Raw genomic sequence first — 17,871 nt, forward strand, 5'->3', positions numbered from 1 at the left:
GTCAAACAAAGCAATGTTTTTAAAAAGTATCAAAGAGCCACAGATTTGAAACTTTTCAGGAAAATCAACGTATTAATGGCTTACTTACAGTTCAAATTTGAATAATGAAAAATGACATCCTTAACCAATGAATTCATTTAGAATTAAATGTATCTATCTTATAATGCTGATCCACATACTAGTGTTCTACAAAGACAGTTTATTTATGTGACATTGCTATTCTATCACCTGTGATACATTTTGACCAAACTGGGCCACTCACTCACCAGAGGCCATCTTGTTATCCTGGGCAGCTGGGCCATCTCCGAGAACATTCTTCACCTGTAGGAACTCATCAGGTCGATCTCCTCCAATGATGGTGAATCCAAACCCCTGCTGACTCTTCCTGAGAGCCGTGTGGTACAGCTCGCCCTTCAGCTGGGTTGGGTCCCGTGTGAACCCGGGGTACCACCAACTCCACCTAAAGAGTGAGGGGAACATACAAAACATCTGTGATGACTTGCATTTACAATTTCAGTAAATTTATTAATAAAATAACACAGACAAACTGTAGATTGTGCACTATATTACAGATTATCTATCTATCTATCTATCTATCTATCTATCTATCTATCTATCTATCTATCTATCTATCTATCTATCTAAAAGAATGGGATTTGTTTTGCTGTGAATAACTTGCAAAACTGAAAAGTTTGGTTTTGCTTGCATGTCAGAGGACTTTTATAATTTTTTATTCAATAGTATAGAGAACAAAAAATATATTAGAGAGACCGGTGTGGAATGGGATCAGAAAATGACACAGGCCAGACCTGCAACTTGAACTTTGTAGGCAGTAAGTTTAATATACAGGACCATTGAGCCACACCTCATAATGCTTGCATTTTAAAATGCAATAAAATGCTTTGGTTAATGTTATTGGGGCAGTCATTGAAGTTTGATTAAATCAATACAATTCTGTTTTTGAAAATTCTACAAATTTAAAAGTTTATTTATGCATTTATAATGATGGATGGATGGATGGATGGATGATCTGACCTGTTCTAGGTGCCATTCACTATTTTTCAATTGTTTTTTAATGTGAACACATGCCGGACGGACACCTTTAACAGTTGTGCCATGTCTCGCTGTTTTATTTTTCCACGTTTTGTAAATGCTGTGTCAAGTTTAAAACTTGCACCCGTTTTGTGTTGCATTTGCTGCAACACAAGTGTTGTGTCTAGCTTTTTTTATTTGTATAAATGTTTTTTATTTGTTAATAGAGACAGTCACTCTTGCCACTCCTTTAAGCTGTTGAATAAACAGGACAATTCGATAGTCAAATGTTGATGCTGTGACCACCCTTACTGATTCAGCAATTTGTAATAATAAAAAAAGGAAGGTTCATTTGAGTCATATTTGTTCATGAATCAGACGGCACTTTTCACGCTGTTAGTTTTTGCAATTCACTGATTCTTGAGATAAAGGACAAAACATATAAAAGTCCACTTTAAGAAATTCATCATAATAAAAATACTGAGAAATTTAAGTGTAAAGGAAATGACTCGGGGAATTTATTACATATAGTTTTAAATAATTGTATTAGAATTTTTTTAAATAAATGCTCTATATTGGAAGCACATGTAACGCTTTTTTTTTTCCCATCCATCCATCCATCTATCCATCTTCAACCGCTTATCCGAAGTCAGGTCGCAGGGGCAGCTGCTCCAGCAGGGGGCCCCAAACTTCCCTATCCCGAGCAACATTAACCAGCTCTGACTGGGGGACCTTGAGGCGTTCCCAGGCCAGTGTGGAGATCTCTCCACCTTATCCTGGGTCTTCCCCGAGGCCTCCTCCCAGCTGGACGTGCCTGAAACACCTCCCTAGGGAGGAGGCCAGGGGGCATCCTTACCAGATGCCCAAACCACCTCAACTGACTCCTTTCGATGCAAAGGAGCAGCGGCTCTACTCCGAGCTCCTCACGGATGACTGAGCTCCTCACCCTATCTCTAAGGGAGAAGCCCGCCACCCTTCTGAGGAAGCCCATTTCAGCCACTTGTACTCGCAACCTAGTTCTTTTGGTCATGACCCAGCCTTCATGACCATAGGTGAGGGTACGAACAAAAATTGACCGGTAGATCTTTTCGTGACAACTGTGCGATAGAGCGAGTGCAATACCGCCCCCGCTGCCCAGATTCTCCGGCCAACCTCCCGCTCCATTGTCCCCTCGCTCGTGAACAAGACCCCAAGGTACTTGAACTCCTTCACTTGGGGCAATACCTCCTTCCCTACCTGGAGTACGCACTCCATCGGTTTCCTGCTGAGAACCATGGCCTCAGATTTAGAGGTGCTAATCCTCATCCCAGCCGCTTGACACTCGACTGCCAAGCGATCCAGTGAGAGCTGAAGGTCACGGACCGATGATGACATGAAGACAACATCATCTGCAAAAAGCAGCTATGAGATCCCCAGCCCACCGAACCGCACACCTTCCCCACCCCGACTACGCCTCGATATCGTGTCCATTAACATCACAAACAGGATTGGTGACAAAGCGCACTTGGCGAAGACCAACCCCCACATGGAATGAACTCGACTTCGTGCCGAGGACAAGGACACAGCTCTCGCTTTTATTTTCCCACGTTTTGTAAATGCTGTGTCAAGTTTAAAACTGTGTGCAGCTTTTTTATTTTTATAAATGTTTTTTATTTGTTAATAGAGACAGTCTTGCCACTCCTTTAAGCTGTTGAATAAACAGGACAATTCGATAGTCAAATGTTGATGCTGTGACCACCCTTACTGATTCAGCAATTTGTAATAATAAAAAAAGGAAGGTTCATGGAGTCATATTTGTTCATGAATCAGACGGCACCTTTCACACTGTTAGTTTTTGCAATTCACTGATTCTTGAGATAAAGGACAAAACATACAAAAGTCCACTTTAAGAAATTCATCATAATAAAAATACTGAGAAATTTAAGTGTAAAGGAAATGACTCAGGTATTTATTACATATAGTTTTAAATAATTGTATTCGAATTTGTTTTAAATAAATGCTCTATACTTGGAAGCACATGTAACACAACCTGCAAGATGTCTCAATGTAAAACTGCTGAACAAAGTGTTTAAAAATTTAATATATTCATAAAAATAAATAAAGGTAGGAATTTGTAATAGAACTCTGAGTACCCCTTTCCCACTTCCTGCTCATGGTGGATGCAACAGTAGGACACGTGGTCTGGTAAGTTTGATATGTTTTATATTTTAAATGGTCTCTACTGTCACAGCTTCAACATTTCAACTCTGTCATCCCATTGTGATAATTTCTGTCGAGAATTGCGAAAATTAATTTAGCATTTTACTTTAGGTTATAGATGCAGTTTCAACTGAGTGGCTCCAGTGCACAACACATGGTTAAGATTGAAAAATATTCCATTTTGTCAATAGTATGAAAACAGAAAGAAATGTATAGAATGTATTTGATCACTTAACTCCTTTTCTGGACACCATTATTTGCTAATTAAAGATGGATCAAATGAAAATAACATGCTCTTTAGTGTGTCTGATGGAGTTATGAAGTGAATAAATGTCAATTTTCAGAAAAATTGTTTTTTATAAAAACCTGTAACTGAGACCTTTGTATACAAATATATTCATTTCAAATTCATTTAGAATGACAATTTTTTAACTAAGATTTAAAACATGTTTTAAATTATTATTATTTTCTAACAGCCATTTTCAGTGTGAGAGTTGTTTTTTCAGAATCAAGTCCACAAAAACTATGTGGACTTTCTAATAAAACCAAATGTTCAAACTGTCTGACAGATGCATCAACATTTCTACAACACACATAATATCCCATACAGAGATCCCACAGAAGTGCAGAGTTGTCTTTTTTGTTTGTTTGACTAACATGTAATTAAAACAGCAAATCATTCTAAACATCTGGAGTAACAACATTACTCTCTCTCTCTCTCTCTCTCTCTCTCTCTCTCTCTCTCTCTCTCTCTCTCTCTCTCTCACTCTCACACACACACACACAACACAAACAAGAACATTCATTTTAGACAACTAACCTACTGCCATCCTGTGGGATCCCAAGAGGACAGATTTCTGACAACATTTACATCCTCAATTTTAGCCAATCTTCATAAAACCACATGAAATGTCAAATTCTTTCAACACTAGGGAGTGGATCTTTCCACAAACTTTCCACTGTTGTACTTTATATGAAGTTTACGGGAAAGCTGGTTGTATTTCACACCCATGACTGTTCTGACTCAAATGTTTTGCTTTCTGTCAGAAAATATATAAATGGTCTACAATTTGAGGCATTCTCTTTGTAGAGTGTATTTTATTGGGCAACTAAATAAACTGTATACACATAAGTTATCAAAACGTTTGGTCCATTTGCCCAGAAGAGAGTGCCAGCAAATTTTCATAATGCATTATCTGTTAAAAGTTTAATAAGTCAGTTTTGGGGGGTACAGTGGATCAAAACTCGATTTTGATTCCACACTGCTTAGACTTTAGTTACAATTTCAATGTTATACAATCTTCATAAAACAAAACAAAACAGGATCAACTCATGCAACACTAGGGTGTGGTCATTTTCAGTGAAAGTTTTAAGGGAAGCTGGTTGTGTTTTACGCCTGTAGTATATATTTCTGGACTTCCTGTCAGAAAACAGTCTGCAATGGAATATTGGACAGTCAATATCTAAAAAAAAGAGATGGTGCATCACAAACTGACTGATATTGAGGATCACACTTTTTTAATGAGATATGATGTCTACGAAAAATAAAGGAAGAATCGCAATGAGCTAAAAGAAGCTCCAGTAATTCTGTGTGTATATTGTGAGACAAAGAAAATGTGTTTCTGTAAATAGTCTCAATTGCATCTTCTTTAATGACAGCTGTGAATCTCTATTAAAGAGAGAAAGGACTGTCAAAGCATTATGTTTTGCCATTTATATTGGCATGAGGGTATGGAAAGGACAGGAAATTATGGAATTTGATCAACAAATGACATGAGCCAGACTCAAACTCGGGTCTCAGGTGCTTTATTAAGGTATTTATTAGGGATTTTGAACAAAATTGGTCAAACTCACTGGAACATGTTCATATGTTCATAATGTGATCATGAACTGCACCTGCGGCTGCTCTGCTAGGACATCTGTGTAAACTTGACTTCATCTATCCACTAAAATTTGCTTGGGACCATTTAACCTTTTTTGGTTAAAGGTAGTAATTCCTTTATTCTTGAGATAAGGGACAAAACATGTTCATAACTCCATCAGACACACTAAAGAGCATGTTATTTTAATTTGATCCATCTTTAATTATCAAATAATGGTGTTCAGAAAAGGAGTTAAGTGATCAAATACATTCTATACATTTCTTTCTGTTTTCATACTATTGAAAAAAATGGAATATTTTTCAATCTTAACCATGTGTTGTGCACTGGAGCCACTCAGTTGAAACTGCATCTATAACCTAAAGTAAAATGCTAAATTAATTTTCGCAATTCTCGACAGAAATTATCACAATGGGATGACAGAGTTGAAATGTTGAAGCTGTGACAGTAGAGACCATTTAAAATATAAAACATATCAAACTTACCAGACCACGTGTCCTACTGTTGCATCCACCATGAGCAGGAAGTGGGAAAGGGGTACTCAGAGTTCTATTACAAATTCCTACCTTTATTTATTTTTATGAATATATTAAATTTTTAAACACTTTGTTCAGCAGTTTTACATTGAGACATCTTGCAGGTTGTGTTACATGTGCTTCCAAGTATAGAGCATTTATTTAAAAAAATTTGAATACAATTATTTAAAACTATATTTAATAAATTCCCCAAGTAATTTCCTTTACACTTAAATTTCTCAGTATTTTTATTATGATGAATTTCTTAAAGTGGACTTTTATATGTTTTGTCCTTTATCTCAAGAATCAGTGAATTGCAAAAACTAACAGCATGAAAATTGCCGTCTGATTCATGAACAAATATGACTCAAATGAACCTTCCTTTTTTATTATTACAAATTGCTGTATCAGTAAGGGTGGTCACAGCATCAACATTTGACTATCGAATTGTCCTGTTTATTGAACAGCTTAAAGGAGTGGCAAGAATGTCTCTATTAACAAATAAAAAACATTTATAAAAATAAAAAAAGCTGCACACAGTGCAGCAAATGCAACACAACACAGGTGCAAGTTTTAAACTTGACACAGAATTTACAAAATGTGGGGGGAAAAAGCGAGAGCTGTGTCCGTGTCCTCGGCACGAAGTCGAGTTCATTCCATGTGGGGGTTGGTCTCCGCCAAGGCTGCGCTTTGTCACCAATCCTGTTTGTGATATTAATGGACACAATATCGAGGCGTAGTCGGGGTGGGGAAGGTGTGCGGTTCGGTGGGCTGGGGATCTCATCGCTGCTTTTTGCAGATGATGTTGTCTTCATGTCATCATCGGTCCGTGACCTTCAGCTCTCACTGGATCGCTTGGCAGTCGAGTGTCAAGCGGCTGGGATGAGGATTAGCACCTCTAAATCTGAGGCCATGGTTCTCAGCAGGAAACCGATGGAGTGCGTACTCCAGGTAGGGAAGGAGGTATTGCCCATAGCGAAGGAGTTCAAGTACCTCGGGGTCTTGTTCACGAACGAGGGGACAATGGAGCGGGAGGTTGGCCGGAGAATCTGGGCAGCGGGGGCGGTATTGCACTCGCTCTATCGCACAGTTGTCACGAAAAGATCTACCGGTCAATTTTTGTTCCTACCCTCACCTATGGTCATGAAGGCTGTGTCATGACTGAAAGAACTAAGTCGCGAGTACAAGCGGCCGAAATGGGCTTCCTCAGAAGGGTGGCGGGCTTCTCCCTTAGAGATAGGGTGAGGAGCTCAGTCATCCGTGAGGAGCTTGGAGTATAGCCGCTGCTCCTTTGCATCGAAAGGAGTCAGTTGAGGTGGTTTGGGCATCTGGTAAGGATGCCCTCTGGCCTCCTCCCTAGGGAGGTGTTTCAAGCACGTCCAGCTGGGAAGAGGCCTCGGGGAAGACCCAGGATAAGGTGGAGAGATCTCCACACTGGCCTGGGAACGCCTCGAGGTCCCCCAGTCAGAGCTGGTTAATGTTGCTCGGGATAGGGAAGTTTGGGGCCCCCTGCTGGAGCAGCTGCCCCCGCGACCCGACTTCGGATAAGCGGTTGAAGATGGATGGATGGATGAAAAAAAAAAAGCGAGACATGGCACAACTGTTAAAGATGTCCGTCCGGCATGTGTTCACATTAAAAAAACAATTGGAAAATAGCGAACGGCACCTAGAACAGGTCAGACAACCTTATTCAGATGCTGTATGAATGTAGACAATGTTTCCGGAAATAACGGAACATTTGAAGTGAATTTAAAAAAGGAAACTCATGTTTTAGAGTGGCTCTGATCAAAGAGAGAATGTTAATGCCTGATAGATGTTAATGTTCTCTTTTATGTTAATGCACCCTGTGATGTACAGGAAAGCAATCTCTATAACATTTATATTCCCAATCCATCCGCCCTGAAACAGCACTCTCTCGCTCTCTCTGATTTTTATGCTCTCTATCATATATGCACATGCTTGTGACACATCTATAATGCATCCAGTGTAATGAAAGAATCTTTCAGTCATCATATTAAGAATGGCAGAGGACTCACTGTTCTTTAATCTTATCTTTCTATCCCCCTTTCCCCTCTTTTCTTTTACACACCATCACACTCATTCAAACAGCGAAGGCATATGTTTGTGATCTTTGTGAGTGGGTGACTATTGAGAAGCTCTGACAAGCTCTGGGTGTCCTTGCTGATCCCTGATAAATTCATAAATTCAGCTAAAATGAACAGCTACAAAAAGGTGTACAGTATGTGTACACTGTATGTGTCTGTACCTGGAGGAGGTGCTGCCCTCTGTTGATTTTGAGTAGCAACTGCAGTGTCCAAACCAAGTTTTCTCTTGGCTTCTAGAACTGGATTTTCAAACTGGGTTCTCTGGTTTATGTGACTGAAAAGGCAAAAGTTTGGAAAACAATTAAATAAAAACTTTTTAAAAAAGCCCTAGTGACCAAAAAGGCAAACAATCCAAACAACCCCAACAAAATCAGTTGCCTTGCTGTCCAAGTTAGGCAGCTACTTTCTAAAGGGGCCGTTCACATAGGACACGTTATTGTGTTCAAAACCAGGTAGCAGAGCGACGCACAGCTGAATGGAACAGGATGCAGGTGTCCTGCAAGTGACGCTTTATAAATATCTGAATTTCTTTTAACATGACAAGGCCTCTGAAAAGCACAGCAATGGTCAAAGACATCCATCTAGCACCGTTTTACATTGACAACAACAAAGAAACTGTATAAATGGACACAAGAATGCTGTCTTTGTGAACAGCCCCGAAGGCAGGCTGTCTAGGTTCTGTAAGCAGCTCACTGGGTTTTGTAATAGAATCATACACTCACTAAAAAACACAGATGCATGCACATGCACAGTATAATGAATTTGACTTACTCAACATAATATGTGCCATACTGCGGGTCATCAATCTCCTCCCAACCATATGGAAGTTCTGATGATAAGGGAATAAAAGCAACGTGTTCATTTTTAAATGCGAATTCACACATATACTGACTAACATACACATACATACACCAATCAGCAACAACATTCAAACCATCTGCCTAATATTGTGTAGGTCCCCTAATTCAGCCAAAACAGCGCCAACCTGCATCTCAGAATAGCATTATGGGATTATATTCTTCTCACCAAAATTGTACAGAGCAGAGTTACCGTTGACTTTGTCAGTCTAACCATTCTCTGTTAACCTCTCTCATCAACAAGTCAGTTCAGAATCATACAAAAATCATACAGATATGGGTCAGGAGCGTCAGTTAACGTTCACATCAATCATCAGATTAGGGAAAACATTTTATCTCAGTGATTTGGACCGTGGCATGATTGTTGGTGTCAGATGGGCTGGTTTGAGTATTTCTGTAACCACTGATCTCCTGGGATTTTCAAACACAACAGTCTATAGAATTTACTCCGAATGGTGCCAAAAACAAACAAAAAAACAAAATCCAGTGAGCAGCAGTTCTGTAGACTGAAATGCCTTGTTGATGAGAGAGGTCAACAGAAAATGTCTTCGGTAACTCAGATAACTGATCTTGGGACTGGCCATTGGGAGAACTGAGTGGGCCGGTGGGTCGTTCGGGAAATGTACCGAATGGGCCGTGATAAGCTCAAATGAACCACCGTGTTATGCAGAATGGACCGCAGAACGGCACCACGATATGCAGAAAAGGACAGCGAACACCCCCACAACTCAACTACTTTCGGATCAACATAATTTTTATTTATTTCTCATCCACAACTATCATATCGCTTCTGAAGATATGGATTTAACCACTGAAATCGTATGGATTACTTGTCTGTTTCCTTTATGCGATTTTTGCAGCTACAAGTGTCTGATCACAATTCACGTGCATTGTATGGACCTACAGAGCTGAGATATTCTTCTAAATATCTTTTTTTGTGTTCAGCAGAGGAAAGTCAGTCATATATATCTGTGATGGCATGAGGGTGAGCAGCCACTTCTATAAACTCAAGTGAAGTTGAGATGTAAGAGTAAAATATATGATACAGTGCTAACGATGCCATGTTTGGAGCTAAAAAAGTCAAATAAACAGGCAGTGTAAACTATTGTGTGTACAAGTGTGTGTTCCCCTCTTCTGTATGTACATTATGCCCTGATGAACAAATGAGGAGAAAAAAAGAGCTGTTCACGCTAGGCAGAGCTTTACACACAAAAGTATTGTGCACCAGTGTGCATGTATCACAACACTTTAAAACTACCTTAAAAGAGCGATGCAGCCACATTTTGTTAGACATTGTGTGTGCTCATGTGTGTATTACAGAGGAGTGAAAAGGCTAAAGGAAGTGACTGCATTCAGAAGAGCTTATGAAATCATGCCCACTGTGTGTGTGTGTGTGTGTGTGTGCACATACATCTGTTTCAATGCAAGTCAGCTGATATCCATTCATGCGTGTATGTTTATGCAGGAGGGAGTTTGTTTGTCTGTGGCTATATGTTTACAGCTTTGTGTTTGCTTGTGTTTATGCAACGAGTTACCTCCATCCTCACACTTTTCGGGGGGCTTGGCTGTCTTGACCAAACGAGGGTCCAACCATGTAGTCGACTTTGTGTTATGACTAAAGAACAAGCAAGAAAAAGAATGCAAATTAGAAAAGTCAGCAAAAGTCATAATGCAAGATTATAAAGTTATGGTAAACCACAGATGGTAAGATGTTCAGTGGCTTAGTTATGAGGCCTATAACTGAAACACAAAGACTATATTGAAAAATGTTTGGAAACACTAAAATATTTATGCACGCACACACACAAACAGAACTTTGACTCTGTTCTTAAAAGATCATCTAGGCCACACTGTGAGCTATATTTATTATTTTTTATATTATTTATTTTAAAAGCAACGCTACTTTATTCAGAGTAAGAGAAATATAAAAAATAGCAAGGTTTGAGAAAGTTTAACGCATGCTGTTTGTGAAAATAGCAATTGGAATACTGCATTGATGGACTTTCAGATCTGACCTGAATAGAAACTGATAACAATGCTGTGGAGGGAAGAAATATTGTTATCTGTCAGCGATGGATTATGGAATATTGGGCGTCAAATTTAAAGACAGTAAATAATTCCTTCATATACTGCACACAATTTACATACAATATCTTCATACATTAATGATGCATCAAAATATTGATATAAACGACTAAACAATTAGATTTTAAAGGGATAGTTCACACAAAGCTGAATAATTTACTCACCCTCATGCCATCACAGATGTGTATGACTTTCTTTCTTCTGCAGAACACAAACAAATATTTTTTTGAAGAATATCTCAGCTCTGTAGATCTATACAATGCAACTGAATGGTAATCAGACCTTTGTAGCTCTAAAAATCACAGAAAGCAATCATAAAAGTAATCCATAAGACTCCAGTGTTTAAATCCATACCTTCAGAAGTTATATGTTAGGTGTGGTGAGAAACAGAACAATATTTAAATCCATTTTTCTCTAATTCTCTACTTTCACATACACTTTCAGATGTGAAAGAGAAACTAAACTGTGAATTTCAGACGTAAAAGTGAAAGTGGAGATTTAGAGTATAAAAAAAGGCCTTTTTTTCTTTTTCTCATCCACATCTATTATATTGCTTCTGAAGATATGAATTTAACCAATGAAATTAACAATGAATTTCCTTTATGTGATTTTTGGAGTTACAAAGGTCTGATCACCATTCACTTGCATTGTATGGACCTACAGAGCTGAGATATTCTTCTATTTATCTTTTTTTGTGTTCAGCAGAGGAAAGAAAGTCATACACATCTGAGACGGCATGAGGGTGAGTAAATCATGGGAGAATTTTCATTTTTGAGTGAACTATCCCTTTAAGCTCTTTATGCTCAAACTAACACAATTCTGTTTTAATAAATAAATAAATACAAATATTTTAATATAGCTGAATCAACCAGACTGAATTAGGTTACATCAATAAAAGTGATTTTTCAGCTCTGGTATAAAAAAAAAAAAAAAAGTTTTTTCTCTGTCCATTTTCACTCATTAAAAGCACTCCTCTCTGCTAACACATCCACATTCTCATAGTTATAAGCAGACATTCTTAGTTATGAACAGTTATTTATGCAAAAGTTGTGGGCATGTCAATAGTGGCACTCTCATGCCATTAAATCTCTCTTCTCATGGATAAACACACACACACACACACTCAACTCTATGAAGTAGACCATGCCAGTATCTGTGTAGGCCATTTCCCAGTTGTATGGCAAGGGTTCCAGGCTGTCGTCTCTGGGTAAAGAGCTCCAGGTGCGAAGTTCCAATGTTCCACTTCCAACTGCACTGCCTCCACCACTGGACTGAGTGTAGCTGGGCACGGTTTTTCTCCACTCCTCTGTCCTCTCTACGAACAGAAAGTTAAAAGTCAATGCAAAACTCAGGCAGTAGAACGACTTGCATGTCAAAGTAGGATGGTGCGCAAGCAATGCAACATCCTTTACTGTTTCGGGTTTGGGCCAGGAAAAGATATCAGTGTGAGATATCAAAAGATACATATGTATCTGTCTTTTGTCGTTATGTATCTGAGAGAGAGAGAGGCAAGGTATTACTATTGCTCATACCTGGTTTAGGGATTTAAAAAAAACTTAAAGGGTTAGTTCACGCAAAATTTTTAATTCTCTCATAATTTACTCACCCTCATGCCATCCCAAATGTGTATGACATTCTTTCTTCTGCAGAACACAAATGTCTCAGTTCTGTAGGTCCATAAAATGCAAATGGATGGTGAACAGCGCTTTACAGCTCCAAAATGCACAGACAATCCATACGGCTGTTAAATTAATGTCTTCTAAGGCAATACAATTGCTTTGGGTGAGACACAGATCAATATTTAAGACATTTTCATTATAATTGTTTACTTCCGGTCACTCTCCAATGCACATCCATAAGAGGAATCAGTTCACGCGATTTACGATACAACCAGAAGTGCAGCTCGATTTGTTTAGACTATTTACAAGTTTAATTGGTTTTGCTTTTACTTGAACATGCCAACGTGTCAGCATGAACTGATTCCAATCATGGACGCTCATTGGAGAGCGACCAGATTAAACAATTACATTGAAAAGGACATAAATATTGATCGGTTTCTCACCCAAGGCGATCATATCACCTTAGAAGACATTCATTTGACCACTTGAATCATATGGATTACTTCTACAAAGATTGCTTGAGCTTTTTGGTGCTTTAAAGTGCTGGTCACCATCCACTTGCATAGATGTGTATGGACCAAAAGAGCTGAGATATTCTTCTAAAAATCTTTGTTTGTGTTCTGCTGAAGAAAGAAAGTCATACACATCTGGGATGGCATGATGGTGAGTAAATGAGCAAAAGAGAGAGAATTTTCATTTTTGGGTGAACTTTCCCTTTAACCAGAAGTTCTTGGAGGGAAAAGAATTGAGCACCACTGTCCATATCCTTAAAGGCCAAATATACTTTTTATTTTTTGCGTGCCAGTATGTCTTCCGAACAGTTCCCATTGCAAAAAGTTCATAATCAGCAGTGTGCACAGACTGTCCACAAGCAGCCTAGAGTTTCTAGGCATGCGGACAGGCTGCGTTTTTGCACGTTGTCGCCACAAGTGTCTGGCATTGCCTGTGCTACGAGTATTATGTGTTGAACGCATCTGTATGGGCTTCACGGTCCCCATGAGGGAAATTGCTTATTAACCTCTTAACAACTGGTGGATCAAAAAATGAAGCGATGAGTGGAAAACCGTGGACTGTGTTTGTTTGTGTTTGTACTTTTATGGACGGTGTGCAGTTATAGCGCGTTTCTGACATACTGTCAACAAAGAACTCGGTTTTTGGACCCGCAATCTGATCCACCTTCCTCGACTTCAGTCACCATCACAGAGGGCCTTGAGGAACCGCTCCTCCCAACTGCATTTTCACTCAAACCCCCTGTTCAACTGCACATCCAGGGGGCTCTTGCATGTCATTCAAGCTGAGATGAGCCAGTCTCCCCGGCTTCACTCACTGTAGTAAGTAAGTAAGTAAGTAAAGTTTATTTCTAAAGCGCTTTTCACAGATAAAATCACAAAGTGCTGTACACGAGAAAGGTAAAAGCAAAATCTTATATAAACAATATAAAAATATATACAATACATATGTAAAATCAAAGTGACACTAGTTAAAACCCATCAACCAAAAGCCTTCTTAAATAAACAAGTCTTCAGATCTTTTTTAAAAGAGTCAACAGAGTCAGCCAGACGCAGAGACAGGGGCAGGGCGTTCCACAGTCTGGGGGCAACAGACTGAAAAGACAGGTCCCCACGGGTTTTATAACGAGTCTTGGGGACCATAAGAAGGTTCTGGCCAGAAGACCGAAGAGTGCGGCAAAGACCTCGGAGTACACCAGCTCCCAATTCACTGACTTAGTTATTTTTTCCACTGCTTTTAATTCAATTTTACATTGGGACCAGGTGTGCTCCAGGCTTCACTGACGGTGATTGAAGCCAGGGAGAGCAAGGCTCCCTGGCTTGAGGCAGTGGCTAAAGATCCTGGGTGAAAGGCAGAGCAAAAGCTCTGAAAAGAGAGTCATTTTACATTTGTATGAGGAAAAAATTTACAGAAGCATTATGTTAAGTAAACATTTATTTCCATTGCAAAATTTTTAATTGTAATGTTCTTTTCACATTGTTTATAAAATGCATAAATAAACAAATGAAATGCATTATAATATATTCCAAAATAATAATAAAACAATTATATGTTCATGTATATATATTTTTTTTACATTGAAATATAAACAAATTATGTGTTTATAACCACTTTGATCATTGGTTTTCGGAGTTACTACAAGAGGTCTATTGACTCCTCCCAGTGGCCTTTTATTTTAAGTAAACTTATATAAATCATTGTGGAACAAAAAGGTTTGGTCATATTGACTATTGGGCACTGCGCATAGTCTTGCATAATAAAAAAAAAAATAGGAGTATTTTATAAATAATATTTGCAGTCACTATTCAAAATATTTGCATAGCTCCAACTAGTTTTTTTGATACATACAATGATACATTTTTACTCTTGAATAACAAATGTCTAAGTATCTATTTTCAAATGAGCCCAAGTTTGTATTTGTAGACCAAAGTGTTCAAGAACTGGAAGAGTTTTACTTTAGCTATGTCATTTTCAAGCTCATGCACAAAAAGAGGCCAGATGTTTAATCATACTAAACAATGTTTTTTGAAAATGTAAAAATGCAAAAAGGTTTCTGTGAGGGTTAGGTTTAGGTGAATGGTTAGGGGATAAACATTATCGTTAGATCTGTATAAAATCCATAAAATGCATGGAAGTATATGAAAAGTCCCCACAATGACATAAAAACAAGTTTGTGTGTGTGTGTGTGTGTGTGTGTGTGTGTGTGTGTGTGTGTGTGTGAGCGTGTATTTATCACTTTATGGGGACCAAATGTCCCCATAAGGATAGTAAAACCCGAAATTTTTGACCTTGTGGGGACATTTTGTCGGTCCCCATGAGGAAAACAGCTTATAAATCATACTAAATTGTGTTTTTTGAAAATGTAAAAATGCAGAAAGTTTTCTGTGAGGGTTAGGTTTAGGGGTAGGGTTAGGTTTAGGGGATAGAATATAAAGTTTGTACAATATAAAAACCATTATGTCTATGGAAAGTCCCCATAAAAAATGGAAACACAACATGTGTGTGTGTGTGTGTGTGTGTGTGTGTGTGTGTGAGCGTGTATTTATCACTTTGTGGGGACCAAATATCCCCATAAGGATAGTAAAACCCGAAATTTTTGACCTTGTGGGGACATTTTGTCGGTCCCCATGAGGAAAACAGCTTATAAATCATACTAAATTATGTTTTTTGAAAATGTAAAAATGCAGAAAGTTTTCTGTGAGGGTTAGGTTTAGGGGTAGGGTTAGGTTTAGGGGATAGAATATAAAGTTTGTACAGTATAAAAACCATTATGTCTATGGAAAGTCCCCATAAAACATGGAAACACTACGTGTGTGTGTGTGTGTGTGTGTGTGTGTGTGTGTGTGTGTGTATGTGAATGCTAACTAATATGGTGCCATTCCCCTAGTGTTCAACACACTTGAAGTGGCAGAAGACTGTACAGCAAATATTACGGTACTCTGAGGCAAGGACACTCCCCATTAAAGGCCTCTTTTAACATGAGCTGAGGGATTACTTACCGCAGCAAATATTCAATAGCTGTCATATTCATAACAACTATTCCCACTCCACAGGCTTTTGCCAAGACAGGGAGGGAAGACCTCACCAATCCCAGCAGTCAAATATAACTGTACAGCTATTAATTATAACATTACATTCAAGCAACAACTGTGAGAGAACTGTGAGAGTCTTTAGAGTCTTTTTGAAGGATTTCCTCCTACATATTATGCAGGGATATGAGAAATTATTTTAACATAGGAAAATAAACGATGTATTTTTCTCCTGCACAGACTTCACACAAACATATATACATAAAAAAGAAGAAAAAAGATACACTAAGGGTTTAAACTTACTTCCTCCTGGGAACACTTGAGGCTTATATAAAGTCAAGGGCAAGGTTTAAGAGTTCAGATCCCAGTACACGTATTTGAGCAGTTCATTTATTTTTAAAGCAGGGGTCAACACTAGGGTGAAGATTTGAGGACTTCCACACACAAGTAAGCCATTATGGAGCAATGCCACATTGCTACTCTGTAGTACTGCAGAATACAAACAGAGCCCTCATTTTAAAATCTCAAGTCTTGAAAGCACAACAACTGATCTTGGAAGGATTAAAATGTTATATAACGCTAAGGTGATGGGTTCAATTCCCACTGAACCAACTGGCTATGCTCAGAATGGAACACTTGTATACTGCATAGATACAGTCGGCAACACATCATATTTGGGGGGGTGGTTTAGCGTGGGGGAAAGCGAAGCCTTGTTACCTTAGTTACTCCTACATTCCTATGAGGAAAAAGAGAAGTAGCCAACAAATTTGGCTATTTTAACAACAAAAAATATGACGAAAAGCTGTTGTGTCGTTTTTTGGACTCAAAACAATGCCAAAACTGATTTTATTTTGCCCGGCAACTGACAGAAATAGAAGCGTAAAGAAAAGCACTGTGGCTGCAGATGACCAAATGCTGGATACATGCTTTAATGTATTTGGGAAACATCCAAGCAGATTCAAGACTAAATCGATCATCATATCATCACAACAGCAGTTCCAGCAGAGACACAACGACAAGTTATCCCCAGAAAAAAAAGACAAGATACCTGAGAAAACTTGCCATGATCAGAGTGGAGCACTGCTTATTGCTTTTCATGCTTTAATAAATCAAATACTTCTAAGGGGATGTATTTCTCAGTAAGTTCAGTTTATGGTAAAGTTGCTGTGAAATGTGAGATTTTAGCTATTTTATGTTTACAGTCATTTTATTAATCATCAATCATATTAAGAGCAGTGCTCTTCTTTATGCTTCTATTTCTGTCAGTTGGTGGGTAATAAAAATCTGTTTCAGGTTTTTGGACATTGTTTAAAGTGCAAAAAATATACAACAGCCTTCTTCATGTTTTTCATTGTTAAAATAGCAAAATCTATCTGACATTTCTCCCCTATTTCCTTATAGGAAAGTATGGGTAACTATGGTAACAGCACTTTGTTTTCCCCCACGAGTGGGCAGGGCCTCCTTGCCGACTGTATCTATACTATTCTTAGGAAACAGTATGTGAAGCAGCACGGACTAAGCAACGATAACATTTCAAAGATTGTTGTCACGTGACCTACATTAAATATATTGCATTTTTAATTCAGCAATTGGTGTCCAGTTATCTCGAACATAAAAACCTTATTTATTGCATTTTAAATCCAGTTTTTTATTAAAATGGCTTAACTTTTGACAATCCTATCAAATAATGTGACAACAAAAAGATTGTTACAGTAAAAATCATGGCCACAGTATAAATACTGCAGTGGTATGGTAGCATGCTATTCCGAAAGCCACATTCTGGTAAAATTTATCCACCTGCTTCATGAACGTGGAAGTGTTCCATGATTCGATTGTTTTTTTCATGATTTACGATCTCCAATGTTTTCACTTGCATCGGCGTATATTCATTGTGTGTAATGTAACGTTTAAGGTATGTTTAAGGTTGATATGTTGATTTTATTAACGACTTCGTGTTGTTATGGCAGCCAACAACTGCACAACATCCCAATAATGCCATATTGCCTTACTAAATACGTAAAAGTACAAACTCTTCCATTG

The 17,871-nt window shown here is 38.4% G+C and overlaps 1 protein-coding gene across 1 annotated transcript in view; it reads right to left on the reverse strand.

Moving 5' to 3' along the window:
* The window catches only part of LOC127654487 (membrane-associated guanylate kinase, WW and PDZ domain-containing protein 3-like), a 156,684-nt gene that overhangs the window by 20,681 nt on the left and 118,132 nt on the right, over positions 1 to 17,871 (reverse strand). Inside the window, exons 5-10 of the mRNA XM_052141708.1 lie at positions 11,802 to 11,988; positions 10,124 to 10,203; positions 8,503 to 8,560; positions 7,893 to 8,005; positions 3,165 to 3,174; positions 267 to 454 (exon numbers count right to left, since the gene is read on the reverse strand). Of these exons, the coding sequence (XP_051997668.1) occupies positions 267 to 454; positions 3,165 to 3,174; positions 7,893 to 8,005; positions 8,503 to 8,560; positions 10,124 to 10,203; positions 11,802 to 11,988 (636 nt within the window). The remainder of the gene's footprint in view (positions 1 to 266; positions 455 to 3,164; positions 3,175 to 7,892; positions 8,006 to 8,502; positions 8,561 to 10,123; positions 10,204 to 11,801; positions 11,989 to 17,871) is intronic.

Source organism: Xyrauchen texanus, chromosome 13 (genome assembly GCF_025860055.1).
Source record: "Xyrauchen texanus isolate HMW12.3.18 chromosome 13, RBS_HiC_50CHRs, whole genome shotgun sequence".
NCBI lineage: Eukaryota > Metazoa > Chordata > Actinopteri > Cypriniformes > Catostomidae > Xyrauchen > Xyrauchen texanus.